This window comes from Patiria miniata, unplaced genomic scaffold (assembly GCF_015706575.1).
Source record: "Patiria miniata isolate m_02_andy unplaced genomic scaffold, ASM1570657v1 HiC_scaffold_5, whole genome shotgun sequence".
NCBI lineage: Eukaryota > Metazoa > Echinodermata > Asteroidea > Valvatida > Asterinidae > Patiria > Patiria miniata.
Genome location: NW_024037072.1, coordinates 26,923,911 through 26,940,783, shown reverse-complemented (window position 1 = coordinate 26,940,783; position 16,873 = coordinate 26,923,911). Strand labels below are relative to the sequence as shown.

Sequence of the window (16,873 nt, the reverse complement as noted above, 5' to 3'; positions counted from 1 at the left end):
TATGAAAGAAATTGACGGTATTGTATCCCTGAATATGTTTCCTATCGCCCAGCAGCGATTGGTATCCGAATATGAGAGCAATTTGCGAGTTGCACCTGCTTCCTTGGTAGGTGTGGGAGGAAAGCACAGGGGAAAGTTGTACAGAGTTCATGGGAGGAGGTACGTACCAATACCTACGGAAAGTCTCCAAGGTGTATAAACAACACCAATATTAAAGAGGAAAAAATTAGGCCCTTGTAAAATACACTTAATATGGTAATTAACATTCCGTTGCAGGATGTTTCTAGCAGGGCCGAGGATGTGTTCATGTAAAAGAAACCCTACAGTTTATTGGTCCTGGTGAACCCCATACCTTAACTTTTATAATGACAATTTCTTTTTGTGAATTCTGAACACAACGGTACAGCGTTGGATGGGACAAATATAGGCAGGGGCAAAAAGTAAATATCGTCAACAATGACAGATGTTTCTGGATTTTATGTTTTATTTACAAATTGCAACACAATAATATTGATATACACAATGTTGCACACATAAAAATGCAAGGAAAAAAGTCTCAATACTATAAAGGCCTACAACGTGGACTCAACCGGGAAAGAAATTTCAACAATTTTTTTGATTCTGTATAAATACATTTATATATCAAGATAATTTACAATGTCGCATTAATATAATTATCGATGTAGTATGCCGACTTGTTTAAATTTGTGTTATGTTATTTTGGAGATTTGCGTGCTGTGAAGTTTTCCCAGCTAAAGTTCACGGCAAAGCGCCCTCTCGTGGCAGACTATCGTCACTTTCAAGTGATATGTAATGACAGACTGTAAGAATACACACTAGTGCATTATGATTATTATAAGGAAATTCTCTACTCCTTTTTATAAGTTAAAAGTTAAGATAAGATGAGCGTGCAACAAATTGCATATGTCTGCAAAAAAGTATCAATAAATCAATTACATGAAATATGGTCAATGTAGTTTTTAGTAGTAATTTAGTCAAAATAACAGCTCTTCGGAAGGACAATTATCTAATATTTATCTTTCCCCCTTTCTACATGTAAAAAAAGGAACGTTTTTCTAACGCCAACACTAAGTGTTCAGTGGCGTGGGCCATTTTCGTAAACAGCGCCCTCTGTCTGCGCAAGCCAGTAAAACATTCCTTTACTGACTTTCCTTATCTTATAAAAGAAGAAAACTAGGTGTTGTTTTGCCAGTATTTTTTTATGCAATGCTAAAGCTATGTAGGTTTGTCGATTCAGTATCTGCTTCATAAAAATGTGTGAGGCAAGAATCGATCATGGTTTCACCCAAAGACTAGATGGTGAGATTGTCTCATAAATGCCAAAAGAGGGCGCTGTAAACGAACGCGCAGCTATTGGGCTGAGAAAAATGTGGGAGAACATGTACTGAATGCTGTTTGTTAATATCAGTTTTTCTGAATTTTAAGACTGTCGGGTTTTTTTTACCCAAGCTACACGTGTTATTTGCGTAAAGTCTTTCTCTGTGAATGGTGTTAACCTTGCTAATATAAGTTTTGCATCATAAAATGGGCAAGGACCCTGGTAGATTTTCTGAAACCGCAACAGTGTTTTAGAGCTTACTCAAGACTTTCGCTAATTTAAAAAAACACAAAAAACATTAAATACATTTTACAGCACTGCCATTCAATTAATTGATTACGGAGGAAATGACTTGTTCTTCAAACTATTATTTTGGTGATTTTACATATTTAGCAATTCAGATTTTGAGGGTGTCAATTTCGCTACTGTGTCGATGATGGCGTGTTCATTACGTATTTATTAAGAAAGTTTACTTACAGTCACGTGAGTCCCATGTGAACATTAACTCTTGTTACGACGTCAAAAACAACCTTGTGAAACTCATATTTGCTTGACGAGAGCTGGACCAGTTGTAAACATTTATTCGTTTATTTACATAACGTTTTTTGTACCAAACAAGGCCAACAATTGTAACCAAGACTGCTTAAATACACAGTGATATTACAGTATAACTTTTCTTTAAAAAAAAAATAAAAAATTCAAGTTCAGTTTGAGTTGTGTACAGCGGTACGTATGCTTTTACCCGTAAATATATAGAGAATATCTTAGGGTTTATGTGACGTTTTCGGCAAAAGGAGAGCACAAATAGACCTAAGACATTATGACGTTATGCTTTGTTTACATGTGCGCTTTCCTATGGGAGCCAGGTGGGGACGAGAGCCACAAAGCTCCCATAGCAAAACGCACATGTAAACAAAGCGTGACGTCAATTAGACATGTCTACATGAAATTATAGGAGTGGGAGGGAACAGGACATTATCAATCTCGAGGTAGCGCTTTTAGGATATGTATTTGTTCATTGTCCGAATTGCACGCCCATTTCACGTAATTTTATGTTAACCAATATCGCACGGCTGTTTATTACGCTGTGCAAAATTGTGTAAACATTTAGGTTTTAGTCAAATCAGGTACTTTGAAGGCTAAATGGGGAACATTGCAATTGATGTCCCCAGCCAAAAAATACCAGCCAAATATGTGCCCCCCCCCCTCCAAACCACCGACAATGAGTCTGATATCGATGCTTTATAGGTAATTTTAAGAGCTGGGGTTCAGAACTAACAAAAAATGTAACAGCATGTAGTCATTGTTTCCAAGACAGTGGACTCGATGCTACATGCTACGAAGAAGGAAGGGATCAGAAGGATCACCATCTGACCTCCAATGCTTATGGGCCAGAAACAATGGTAAATCAGACAAGACTTTGTTCAGCTATTATATAAGAAGTTCCCCAAAGCATCCGTTTAAATTTACAATTTGCATTTTGTTTATATACGAATACAAGTTTTACACAAGTTAACACAAACTGGGACCGTGCAACACGACTTTGTCCTTGCACAACTTCCTCAATGAACACCAATAACAGTGATATGATAGCCTAAACAGTCATAAAAAAGCTTACAAACAAAAGTGAGATTGGAGATTGGAGACTGAATTTAAGAGTGGCAAAGTTTGTTGCCGTGACGGGCACAAGTAGGATCCATGGCCTTACTGAATACAAGACCCTACTATGATTGTCCTAGCCATTTGGAATTCGTGGGGGCAGCAGATACATTATTATGTACACATTGTCTGCCGCAGGTATCATTATGCAAGCCATGAACAAGTCTAGTGTGCACGATGACCTGTCTTGTTATGGTTGTCAACAAAAAAATCCTAGTGGTGAAGAAACAACAATCCCCTCCCTGTGTTGAATATGCACCTCCTAATGAAACCAAGAGGGTCCACCGGATAACTCCAACTGTTACCCATTAAACAACTGTCGCCCTCCAATTATAAAACAATACTTATTCTGCTAACAAAAGCATGCAACGGATGAGGAGTCCCCTAGATTAAACGCGATTGTTGGCGACTCGAACGTTCGTCCAAACACTGCCAGTGAATCATTTGTAGTCTTTTGTGTGACGGTTCGAAGTGGCTTCGGACGTGGAGTACCGGTTTGTCGGCTGTACTCGAAAGTTTACGAGCTTTTGATCTATCGCCTGAATCTTGAATATTCTAACATGCAGTCTATCAACCTGTACATAAAATCCATTTTTAACTGTCCATTCACCGACGGAGAGAAAAAAATACAGCCCCTTTCAAAATATACAACTGTGTAAAGGTTCCTGGGTCATCACTCCACAGATTAATAAGCAAAATACTGCGTGGTTTTCTTTTGTATGCGTAAAATCGGTCCAGATGTCCCTGGCTTTTTGTGATCTCCTTGTAGAGAGCAAGTCAACCAGCTTGATATAAAATGACGACTCTCCTCGTATAGCACATTCTTATAAAACACCGAATCACCAATACTCTTGCATGGCTTCCAGGCTTTCTGATTGACAATTAGAATGGGTCTCTGCCTCCGGATGACTGAACCACTGCTGGTGGTGCTGCTGCATGCATGCTGGAGACACCGACAGGTGAGGGTAAATGTCGCCCTCCAGAGTTCACGTTTGTACAATCCTCATTGCACCTACCGGTGAGCTGGGATGCTTGACCGTATCAGACACTGCATGTAGGGAGACACAAATAAAGAAAGAAAGTTAAGTAAACCAAAGTTTGAATAATTTATTTGTAGCATTAATCAAACCCTCCTCTTGTACTTATACCCTCCCCCTGACCCTTAGTTCTCCTGAGGGGCGGCGATGGATGTAAACTCGAGGAGACGACCGAACGGTTAATGACGCGGGGGGCTGCAAGCCAAACTCTCCCGCATCTTTACCCTACAAATTGTGTCTTCGTAAACATTTGTTTTGTAGTACAATCACGAAATGGATGGGGGTCACAAAGGTGAGCGATATTTCTTGTAAAGAGACAAGAAGGGACCGGTATCAATTATGCTGGCCATCATTCATCTCTCCGTTCCAGACTTGTCCCCCGGTGTGTAGTAATGGAGCAGATTGTGCACATTGGACAGGGCCATAGCTAGAGAGAGAGAGACCCACTCGAAGCTGGCAGAGATGACCCGCGTCACGTGTCATCAGCAAAGATGACATCAACCTCGCGTAACCCATGACCCCTGACCTAACACGCCCGACAGGCAGGTCGATAACCACGCTCTTACCATGTCGATACTTCCCCCCAGTTTTATTGGAACAGCACAAAAATTCCAGCGAGGTCGACCTTTGATATCATTCCGGTCCATGAAACACATCACACAGGTGATTGCAAAAAGATGTGTTACTTGCCGCGCTGCCGGTCATTGCCTTACCGCTGGGACGCCCTCTCGTCGTCACAATTAGGTGTCGGGGTTATTTTTAAAGGCCTTTCACGAGATCCGGATCGAGACAGCGGCGTCTACGACGAGTGATAGGCCCGTCAGATTCATCAAGCGGCCGGGCTCTGGTTACCCAAGTGAACGGGTGTCTTTATAATTTACGCGGGATCAAGTTTTACGCGCGGCAGGCTGAATTGGAGGGGGGAGGGTTGGATTAAAAGTATTGGGAGCGTCAGCGAGGGTTCATATTGAGAATGTTTGGTTCAACTCATTCTTACTGACAGGCAACAAAACAACTTCTATACACGCTGGATTATACAAGGCGTTGCTTTCACTGGCGATGACGGATTGTTAAAACAAATATGTTTTCTGTTACAGGCCTTTATTTACGCTCCTTCAGTAACTTTTTGTCTGGGCTGCCGCTGTTGTACGATCGTTCACACATTTTGTAGTATTGGAAAGAGCGCATGGAGAGTAGTACTGTGAGGTGGACATATCTTATCCCTTATGTTCGTTTATCAGCCAATAAACTCCCCTTTTAAACATTTGGACTGAAAAAAAATAATAACAGGCTATTATTAGTTTTATCCAAATTCCTGAAAAAAATGTTGAGGTGTGCAAAATATTTAATAGGCAGAACAGTTTTTAAGAAGATACTGGTTTGTTGAAGTAAATTATCTTTCGAAAGTCAGTGTGGTATACTGGAAGGACTTGTGAGAGGGTCGTGGTCATTTCGGTCTTTCTTTTAATCCCGACATGACAGTGCATTGTCATAACTTTTCGCTTTGCAGCAAGGGGTTCCTTAATATAGAAACCAAAGGGGAGAGTGAAGAATGCTCAGTTTCCGAGGTGGAATGAAAATCCGGGGGTAATATTCTACGACAAGCCTTCTGTATCAGATAGGGACCGTGTGACCCTTCGGTCTTGGGTGGGGTCAACCCGGGTGGCAGTAAGTCGGAAGGTGAGGAAACTACCACAACTATCCACCAACCTGAGTCCCCTGGTATAACCCCACCACTTCGCCCCTCCGGATCTTTTAGATCTCAAGATTGTGACCTTTCATTCTTTTAATACGTACCAGTACTGGAATTGCAAGATGTACCCGATAAGACCGACTTGTAGGCTAGCGGTGAGGGCCGTAGCACGTTGCTGCTCTCTAGTGCCGTGGCGGCATCCCCAGGGCAGTTCATGGCCCCGTTGGGCGGCCACATCGGATGGGCGGACAGGCTGCTGGGCATGGCCGTGGTGCCGTAGGCGGGCACGTAGGCCGAGGCCGCGTGATGCGGGTAGGCCGTCAAAGATGGTGGCGATGCCACCATGAAATTGCTGACGGAGGGTCCTGTGCTGTCGGGCAAAGACTGCATGGCGGGAAAAAAAAAGCAAACATAAGAAGAAATAATAGTTTCATACGACAACGTTCATATGAATGAGTGCAATTTCTAGCATGACTGACTCTGGTGTGCCCAAAGATTTTAAAACCATGCATAGCCTCAATCTCAGTCTATTTTCCTACATTTATCTATCTTCCCACATTTCTCACTAATGTAATTATTATTGCGGGGAATGATACCTTAGGGGGCAATCCTATAGGGTTGTGTACAAAACGTTCCCAACTTTAATGACGGCTAACCCCAATTTCCTACCCTCACGAATTCTGGCATACTTATGTTTTGGACCATGAGCAATCGATCTAGTCTATTTGCGACGATAAAATTTAGACTCTACATAGGAGAAATGTCTCCCTAATGTCCGGTGTCTCCCTAAGGTATAACTTATGACGAAAATGTCTCCTTAAGGGTACACTGAAAGGAATTACAAGATGAACAAAGATTTAAAAAAAAATATCACAGGTGTTGGAACTCGTTTACATTTAACAACGTCTTTGTCTGTCATCTGCAGGACAATGACGATTCGGCTGCAGATATGGCTGCAGATATATATCTTTTAGCCAACGCAACGTTAAGAACCTATATTATAGCGAGAGAAGCCCCTAAATATTTTTGGTATTTGTTACTTTTTTCAAAACATTTCCGAACTATAAACACCATTCCCGATTAAACCAATTGATGAGAGACGAGGCGTGATCCCGTAACGTACGATTGCAGTTCGCAACATAAGGAATGCAATTTCATCTATAATAGGCACAAATAACACAGTATAATATGGAACTCTCCCCTGTCATGCTGCCACGTGTACAGCCATCATAACAGTGGATTAATTTTGTAGCACAAACAATATCATAATGCATACGCAACAGAAAGTGCAATATATAGAGCTTCATTTTTTTGTTTCTTATTAGATCGCGGAATCAGGTGTTAGTCTAGCACTGACAAGTACGGGCCTCAACCCGCTGGGAATAGCAGTATGCCCGTCTCTGATGTTGCAGAGTGCAACCTAATGTGAAGTTTGCTTACACAAGAGTGCAATTCTCTAAATTACATTTGGAAAAAAATGCATTCATATTTCTGGCATTATTTGCTTTGGAAGCACGAGTTTTGATTATTCTGACAGAGCGGCCGAAAACCCATTTATCGTGGTATGTAAACACACGATACATTTCAGAGTAAATGTCATAGAGTGAAATTTCGGGGTGTTTTTTTCTTAATTCCCATGAGGTATATACATGATTTGCCACAGTTGGGCAAGCAAAGAGATGGCTTAGAATTATTGTATTCGGACGAGAAAAACCTACATTTCCTCGAGTGAATACAGAAAAAAAGTAACATGAAATAAACAGGATAATATGGCTTTAAAATATTTAATTCAACAGACGTTTACCTGGTATTTTTTGTTTTTATCGAATGAGGTCCTTTTACAGTAAGAGATACGAAAACAGGTATCGAATAATGGCCACCCCCCCCCCTCCCCAAGAAAAAAAAAGGGGAGCCTGGCGAAGGCTATCATGCCGTGAGGCGGTTATATGCCTTCAAAGTTAGTCATTCATATGTTTTTGGCAGATTTTTTTGGTATAATTTTTTAGAAGAGCGGAGCTTCAAGGGTTTGATGTACAGCTTGGTAGAGAGGGACGGGACTGGTGTGAAAGCGAGAAGGATGAACCCACCATTCTCTTGCCATCAGATCGCTGGTGGTGCTGATGAAGGTTGCTAGGCGTGGTAGACATGACATCCTTCAGGCCGCAACTCCCAGGCATACTCTGTCGAGTGAAGTCCGCCAGGGAGACCGAGTGAGCGTGCGCTAGGGCCGTGTTCTCAGCGGCTGATGTGGCGTAGAGTCCGGTCGGGAAAGGCCCTGGGTGGAAGGGAAGGAGTTACGGAGAAAAAAATTAGTTGGTGTAAAACCTGAATATAAAGTCAGGCAGCTTTACAAAATATTCAGACATTGGGTAACAAAGAGTTTTGTTCAAAGACAGCGTCTTGAGCACAGAGTTTTCCTCTCTATAAGTTGTTTTTAGTCGATGAAAAGATCAATCTTGAAGTTTCAATTTGATTGATTTTCATCCTTTTTTTCAAATTTTATTTTGCACGGGGCGACCGATCTGAAGAAACATAATCCTAGAAAACAAAGCAGGTTAATCATAACAATGGTGACATTGGTGTGAGTCAGAACCAACGACTGGGAAGTTACAAAACCAGCATCTGTTGTTTTGGCACATAATGAGGGCGCTATATTACCTTGCCCTGCATTTTTTTTTAAAGCTGTACATATGATGAATATCCCCCCATACCAAATTAGGCCTACTTTCTATACATTATAGACTTTATGGATTTTGTTTGCTGAATAAATTTACGGGTCTCAGTTCTTCAGATGAAAGTTATTTGGGAGTGGAGAGCAGTGATTTCAGAAGGGAAACAAATGGTATATGCTATACCAAGCGGCAACTGTCGCCATTTTGTGGGGAACGTCTCAAGGGACGATCAGCTCCCACCACGGATCGGGCCCCTCGGCCTCCCACGACAGACCACCGTTATATTCTCCATTACAGGGCAACCTGTTCAAGATGATCCAATCTGCGCGAGATAAGAGCAAAACAAACTCCGTTTCATGGACAAGGATTGATCTTCCGTCCTCGCGAGAACTTTGAGGGGCGGGTACACGGCTCAAGTATTCCGCGGCTGGCACTTCAAGCCCCCGAAGTTTCCCGGCAGCGGGGTACAATGGTCGTACCGGGAGGCACACTCAAGTTTCGTTGAGTTCTTTATCCTAAGCAAAGTCATGTAATCATGAGAGACAGTCGGTGTGTTTGGGCCAAGTTCAATCATTGGTATATGCCCTACTAAAGGTACCGAAAACACAGAAGGCAAAAAGAACTGAAATCAATTAGGTTTTAATTTCTGAAACTGTTGGTGTGCATGTATAATTATTCGATTCTTTGTGAACGGCAAGTCCAAAAGGAGACATGTTGTTCAGCAGATGGTATTTTAGAATGTTCATTTATAGTATTTTGTTCTGAAGAATATTCGATCATTATTTCGATGCTTCAATCAGGCGCACGCCGAATCGGGATTTGGTGGCTACGATAACCTCTGTATTTTTGACTTGCACTCGTAACATACTTTAATGTGATTTGGCTATAAACACAGCCAGACAAGACTAAGCATTAAGTTTTTTAACTGGGTGCAAAGGCGAAACATTCAAAAATAGTGTTGAATGTTCGGCAAAATCTACGATAATGGAGGTATCAAGCAAAGCTGAACGATCGACTACAATTCCCTTTCACTACGTCATTTCCGTATTGTTCACAAGTGGAATGAAAACATTATGGATGGCCATCATTACATAACTAAACCATACAGTGATTATAGTCCAAAGACATAATATTACTAACAACTGACTATACATCCCCTAAAATACTGCCGTCGTACATTAAGCTATAGGCTTCGGTCGCTCTTTCAGCCTCGTTTTTTTTTAGCATGCGACAAACCTACTGTTGAAGATCAACAAAACTGTGTGGGAGTGACAGCAAAGCCCAACTCAATTCGAGAAAATCGGGATCAAGACTAAGTCCACTATAACGCCCAAATGTAGCACAATTAAAACTCCATCCACGCGATGGGCACATAATTGTCTTTATTATACATGTATATAGAGGAAGGGTATATATAGGGGATAGATGGCTAGATTTTCTTAGTATCAGCCGTGTCCTGACAGAAACTCCAAGCCCCATACTCTCGTCACTCGATGACACGCACTCCCAACAAAAACAACACATGCCGTTGAGTTCCGAAACGGGCGGCATGCAAAACCTTTCCTTACACGGTTTACCGGCGTGTTTATTGGCAAATCGTTGTCAAAATCCACACAGCTGTGACGGACGGGCCGGGCTGAGGTGACGAACATTATATATGGGAATAAGTTTAGCTTAAAGGTAATATTCCACATTTGCAAACATCAAAAAACAAAACTACGAAATAATTTTGAAATACCTTACTTGATTGTACGTGAATGATAGTCTCAATCATCCTGTGAAATCATGACACTTGGCGTGCTGTCATTTTCAAGAAAAGTAGAAAAACTGACTTTTTTTCAAATGCTGTCCCCAATTTACCAAATTTAGGGTTTTTTTTCACATTTTGTTTGCAGTCGGTTACACATCCGTGAACGGGTGCAAGCCAGCTAATCTGGTTCCCTGACCAGACAAGTCGTCTAAAGTAGGGTCAAGGAACCAGACTACAGGAACAGCATTTTTTCTCCTGATTTTTCCAGCATCTATGAACACAAAACTTTAAAGGGAATATACATCATTTGCTTTTGCTGTAATTTTCAGATATGGATGGAATTGGGGGGTTGGAAATATAAAGCAAATATAGTTACACTGACTTTTTGGAGGTTTTGGGTTTGAAAATGCTACTAAAACCAAGAAAAACGATCATTTTCCTGTAGTCTGGTTCCCTGACTCCATATAAGAAGAAACAGAGCAGTTAACATTTCTTGGGGAATTGTAAGGTCAGGGAACCAGTCTAGCTGGCTCGTACCCGTTCATGGGTTTGTAATCGATTGCAAACAAGTGCAATGGTCAATTGGGGCCAGTATTTGAAAAAAAGCCAGTTGTTTCCAACGCTGATCGGCCGATCAGCGTTGGAAATTGATACAAAAATACCACTTTTCTTGAAAATGACAGTATACCAGGTGCCATAATTTTACAGGATGCTTTAGACTGTCATTTACCAACATCCTATTAAGGTATTTCGCAAAAACTTGGTAGTTTTATTTTTCGATGTTTGCAAATGTTGTATATTCCCTTTAAAAACAAAAGCAAATCATGCAAAAATGCCTTTGATAATATCAACTGAATGGTAACGGTAGGATATAATCTGCACAATGTCAACGTAATATACATTACATGGGTGGATGTACAAATCGAAAGACATCCGACGGTATTGAAATTAAACCAAAACGTTTACTCTAAGGGTAAAATCTCAACCACACTTGCCCAAAAGTGTTGGCAGTGGATATATTCTGGCCGGGAAAGAAGTTCAGCAACAATTGTTTAAATGTATTCAGTTTTCATGAAAGTCATTGTCCACAAACCACAATGAGTAAACTGCACACCATTGCGAAAATAAACAAGAAAAGGGACTAAGTCTCAAAGATAAGGTCTCTTTCAATCAACTGAATAGGAATCTACCATAAGAACTGACAAAAGGAACAATGACTTCTGGTAAATGTATAATTTCATTGTCCACTTGTAAACAATCTTTTATGGAAATTTCAACCCATGCATATTTCCATTTCAGTCCGTTACTTCTTGTGATATTTTGTTTTCTTTTCACAGTTCTGCAACAGTATTCCAAACTGTTGTCAGTGAACACAGGACATCATTTTCCTCCTTTTTTTTTGGAAATTCCTTTTTGACTAGCCGTATTTATTTGTTCGGGAAATACTATACAGTCCCGGTATAACGCCGCCCGTTTTGTCGAGGCCACCGCGCGTCGCGGTTTTGCCCCGTCGCTTCTGGGCGAACGCGATGACAGAAGGCGGCTACTGCGGACTTGTAACGTTCGTTCACCCGCGGCGAGGCATCAAATCGGGCTTAAAAAATCTGTTTCTCTTTTTTTTATACCTCCACAGTCACAACTGATTTTTCAAGTATATTTTACTCCTTTTTTAAACCAAAAATTGAATGGGTTTTTGTTTACAAATTTTAATGGTCTGGACTGTCAAGGAGAACTCTTTTTCGGTACATGTATGGCAGCATGATGTTGGAAATAAGTAGACAATGGCTGCGAACACCAACGATAAATTCTTTTCTTTTTTCTTAATAATCAGAGGCCAATGATTCTTGAAACTGCTTAGGGCAAAAATAGCCATTTTGCTTAAAAAATTATGGAGAAACAGTCACAATACATTTGAAGTGCGTGATATTATTTGCTGTTTTAGCCACTCAACCCGATTTAGATACTCAAATATCTGTGTGATTTTTATTTTGTGAATATGTCCGCGACTGTATTGGTCCCAGCAATGAGACCAATATGTTTGTTCAATGAATGTGCTGCCACTATGGGCCTAATTCACGAGTCGGCCATATTGAATTGAAAGTGAGATAAAATCTTCATTTTTGGAACTTGTGAAGAGAAATGAAAGTGAGTTAGTTTCTAATTAATTCCAGTCTGCATCAATGAATAATTTAAAATGTGTAATTAAACATTCCCTAATGTTTAAAGCCAGATCAAAAGAAATAAAATGACAGTAAAATAAGGCTGCATTGTCCCTGCATAAAAAGTCTGGCGCCATCCCATTCAACAGTTAACAATTAATGAAATGCATTCAGGGAACTAGACACAAATGGCCAACTTTTGCGAGCGAAGGTTTAAAAAAAAAAGAGTCGTTGCAACTGTGCCCGTTTTGTTACCACAATCATTGTTTGGACTATTCTTTCCGACAAAATAATTATTTTGCTCCACATAAATGATCTCATACAAGTTTGGACAAGGTTTTTTTTTTCAGCAGTCACAGTTTTCTTGATTTTGAGTCAAGCCAGGTTTCATGTTCTTTATACACAACAGAGATGGCAAAATAAGCGAGAAAAGGGGAAATGTGTGACAAAATATCATTGTACTGATGCAGGAACAAGTGTCCACAATATCGTGTGTATATGAAGGGAAAAAAACGTTTTCGCGAAATTGAGTTGAGTCAAATGGGATAGGCTTGGTTTACTCAATTAAAGTTAAGTTTTAAGATATGTAATGCAATTGCAAGTATTTGCATCATTAGAATCGGCGGGGTTATTTTGTAACGGTTGTCGTCAAAAAGACGTGTCTGAACTTGATGTAGTCGGTGTCGTCGTTGACGAATCATGGGCAGAACTGGGTTGAAATATTGAAATCGTGGAGCAAGTTTGTCTCCATCTGGCGTGTATGCGAGCTATCAATGTCACAGACGGGTTTTCGGTGTGTGGAATTTCCTCGCAAATTTTTCGCCGACTAAACATTGTTTCAGCCTTCCAACATGTGTGTATATAGGCGGCTCGGAGACTGCTCCAAAAAGGTTGCGTGTTTAGCTGTATACACAGCTACAGATAGGCGAGTGCATAAACAGATCGAATTGTCTGCATGTTTGGTTCATGGCCCCATTTCATTCAACCAGATTATTGACTGCCTTAGAAAGCTAACGATGAAAGAGATGTACAATGGAACTCTTTTGCTTGTTGCGACACAAATTGCCCAGATTTTGACGTATATGGTACACGAGTCATATCTGTCTTCCCTCAGACAAAAGACTCTCTTCAATAGCCACACTTAACATTCTCCAAGTGGAAATTTGTCTGACAGAGATGTGTAAACACGACTGCCTGGCTCTTACTAAAAAAAAGTCACATTTTAGAAGACCAGGATATCGTGCGAATGGCAAAGTCGTAATATTGAAACATTAATATGGGTCAGGGGAATTTCTGGTATACTTTCAGCAAAAAAGAAAGGTCTGGTACGGTCTGCACAGTGCTCTATATATCGACCCGAACCTAGAACGCCCTCACTGTTTTCGTTGGGGCTCGCGGAGCAACCCATCCCTTAAAATCAATCAAAGTAACTAAATGTTTCCGAAAGTGTCACCCTTTCGCCACACGGAGAGTGATTAATTTTGTCCGGTCAGTTTTGTCAGAGTGAAGAGGGTGGGGGGGGGGGACCAAATAGAGACAACGACTCGACACGGTGTCCGACCCAGCATCAGCGTGACGGGGTTGATGCCAAGCCCTATACCCACGGACGACCCGTGTATTTACACTCGAAGGAGATGCCGGGCCAAAGCAAACTGTAGCACCAACGGGCAACAGAAATAAACACGGGCGTGTTTGAGGAATAATTTATCATCCCCGGCTTATTTGTTCTTGTCGGAGTTGGACATTTTGTACATGCTATAATTGGTATTCCAAGATATGACGTCTCGACCGGGCAGGGGGGCTCACTATACCGACAGCTCAGTGGTAAGAATCTGATCTAACCAAATTTTTAGCGCTGCTTAGCACAAGAAGTATTTGCTTAGCGAAAACAGTCACCATCCATTATGATCAATAACTGATTATCGTCTGAATTATACTTAGCACATTTTAAATAAGCATTTTACTTTCTCTCTTTAAAGTGTGGCCATGAAGTTGGACCCTGATGCTTGCTGCTACACAGCACACCCGTGGCTTCGCCGATGAAGACACCCGACTCCCAATGACATTTTACACGTCCGGTTGGGTTGCAAGCATTTGACACCTCCGATTTTGTCGTCTGATTTTCAGCTCCAGAAAAGCAGTTCATCTTTCTTTCGTTTGCATGACTCGAATACCGAACGTTGGCGTACGATGACGAATGCATGACGAAGCAAGGCGCGGTTGGATGCGGTGAATCAAAACACGGCCGAGTGTGTCGGCCGGGCCCGTGACACTGCATAATACCCGACAACAGAGAGAGGGAGAGACTAGCACGCAGACGCGCGCGTGTAAATCGAAATTTATTACCCGTAATTATCGGTTAGTGTCAATATTGACCAATGGTAAAGACCAATTTGTGAGCTCAGGGCAAATCTGTTCTCCCCTCTCCTGATCACAGGTTGCTGGCTTCGTTATAACGTCATTAGGGCACGTGCCGTGCGGCCAATGCCAGACGTCAGCAGGCCCGAGCGTGCAATCGGGATATTCTACTCGCCGAGCCAAAGCTTGTTTACCCGGCTCACTTTCTAAACACACACATAGGAGAGATCTGTTTCCCCGTAGAAAGAGATGCCAAACGGCACTGAGATTGAAAAAAAGGTGCTAAAGTAAAGTGATCTGTCTTGGAAGGAAATTAGACGAAGACCCATGAATGCATCAGTAAAGAGAGTGAAACTTTAAAAAAAGAAATGAGTTAAAGGGAACAGCACAGCTTGGTGTTTCCGCTCAAATTACATGCTGTTTTATTTAAGTTATTAGGCCTACTAATGACTAGTTGACTTGTGAACTTTTTTTAATTTCTGTAAGGCTGAGAGTTCATTGTTCAAAGTGCATAAATGGAAATTTTCCTGAACTAAATTTGTTGCAAACTCTTCGCCATCACGCAATTCCAGACATACCGAAACAGCATGTGTTTCGAAATGTGGGGTACCTTTTGGCAATACAAAAACTCCTGAGCGGGAGTTGCACATGCAAAGATTTAGAAAAGGGTCAGGTATGGTATAATTCATGACGTCAATTCATGTAATTTTGGGCAGTAATTGGCCAACCGTATAATGTTTGTCATCGGGGCAGAATCTGGGTAAACATGGGGCGACGTGGGTCAACCCGATACGGCGTGAACATGGCCGTGGGAACACATAAAGAGGTTTAAGAAAAAAATGGTTTGTCTCAGTCACCAAAAGATGTTTTGTTCGGGTGACGCTGTTGAGGTCGTAAAAAGGGCTGGAGGTACATACATATTGCATGCAGGCTGTTGGATCTCGCTACGGGAGAATGATCAAGTCAAGGGCAAAAGCGTAAAATTATGACTTCAGATTGTGGAAGAACTAAGCTTATTAGAAAGAGAGTGAATGAAGAAAATCTAATCGTAGCATATGCACATTTATGTATACAATCTTAAATGGCAATGGTGAAAGGCTTTGCGCCTGGAACTCGGAGCACAATTGCGGCAAAGACTTGACGTTTCTGTCATAATAATACACTTCTTGGCAGCTCGTCGAAAAACAAATCTTGAAATATAGGCTACATCTTACACTTCACATTTGATGATTTGATGTTTGAAAACGGGCTTTCCTTGGCCAAGTCACAACCATTTGGAGTTTGTGATGCCACAAATGTGAAAACTGAGAAATTGCCTGTCATAGTTTCGAGTTACGCATTTCTTGAACTGATAAACCTCTACAAATTAAAGCTTTACAAAAAGGTCACCTCTAGAAGCAAATTTACAGTCTGAAACTTTTACAGTTTTAGAGTAAATTTAAGCGTTTCAAGGATAACAAATCTGCGAAAAGCTGCGAATAAAAATAACAAGATGTGACGTAAAACAGGATCTGTTTACAAGTGTCTGATTTTGACAGATCACGTCACAGATGTAGATCTATTTGGAGTTTGGGCAGAGATGAAGATGATGGTGGCCATGCTAGTAAAAATAAGTAAGTGACGGATGGATATGGCGATACATTTGACACAAAACACGGTTATGTTGGCCAGTCACTTTAGAAGTGGTCACTGATGGTTATAAATTGTTGCCATTATTTGTTGAACACCTAAATACCAGTCTCCATGTGAAATGTGCAAGAATGGCCACCCAAAAAAAATGGGGAAACACTATTTGGCCACATGATATCGTAGTTTATTTCAAAGTATTGTATACCTCGGTGATAATTCGCAGTTGTACTGTTATTGATTTGTTTAATTATGTTATTACAATTCAATTATTCTTATAAAATAATATTATAAGATGACAAGTTCAATATTATTTTCACTATTTTTTTAAAATCACATTATACTGATAAAAAAATACAAAATGAAAGGAGTTCATGGTACTCTTCCATGGAATCGAATCCCCAATATTATAGTCATCATTAAACTGAGAAGAAAAAAAAAGATTTTTTTTGTGTGTAAAACTAGGAAGAGTTTTTGGATGCTTGGCAAGAATGCCTTCAGCCCAAGAAACGCTGATAGGTTCCGGGTCCCTGCCACTGTAATTGACAGCCGACCTAATAATAAGACGCCACTCATGGCA

The 16,873-nt window shown here is 40.9% G+C and overlaps 1 protein-coding gene across 1 annotated transcript; it reads right to left on the bottom strand.

Moving 5' to 3' along the window:
* Positions 1-462: 462 nt before the first annotated feature.
* On the bottom strand, positions 463-10,174 carry LOC119741327. Its single transcript, XM_038217077.1, has 4 exons — positions 10,144-10,174; positions 7,816-8,003; positions 5,833-6,112; positions 463-4,046 (listed from the first exon to the last, which is right to left on the bottom strand). The coding sequence occupies exons 1-4, from the start codon at positions 10,172-10,174 to the stop codon at positions 3,985-3,987; spliced, it is 561 nt and encodes a 186-aa protein (XP_038073005.1). The 3' UTR covers positions 463-3,984.
* Between the last annotated feature and the right edge of the window lie 6,699 nt (positions 10,175-16,873).

Bases quoted from the DNA above. Each gene is read 5' to 3' on its own strand.
- LOC119741327 (XM_038217077.1), bottom strand. From the start codon at position 10,174: ATGATTGAGACTATCATTCACGTACAATCAA. The intron at 6,113-7,815 runs GTGGGTTCATCC...CCCGCCATGCAG, and splicing joins GATCTGATGGCAAGAGAATG to TCTTTGCCCGACAGCACAGG. The intron at 4,047-5,832 runs GTACGTATTAAA...CCCTACATGCAG, and splicing joins ATCTTGCAATTCCAGTACTG to TGTCTGATACGGTCAAGCAT.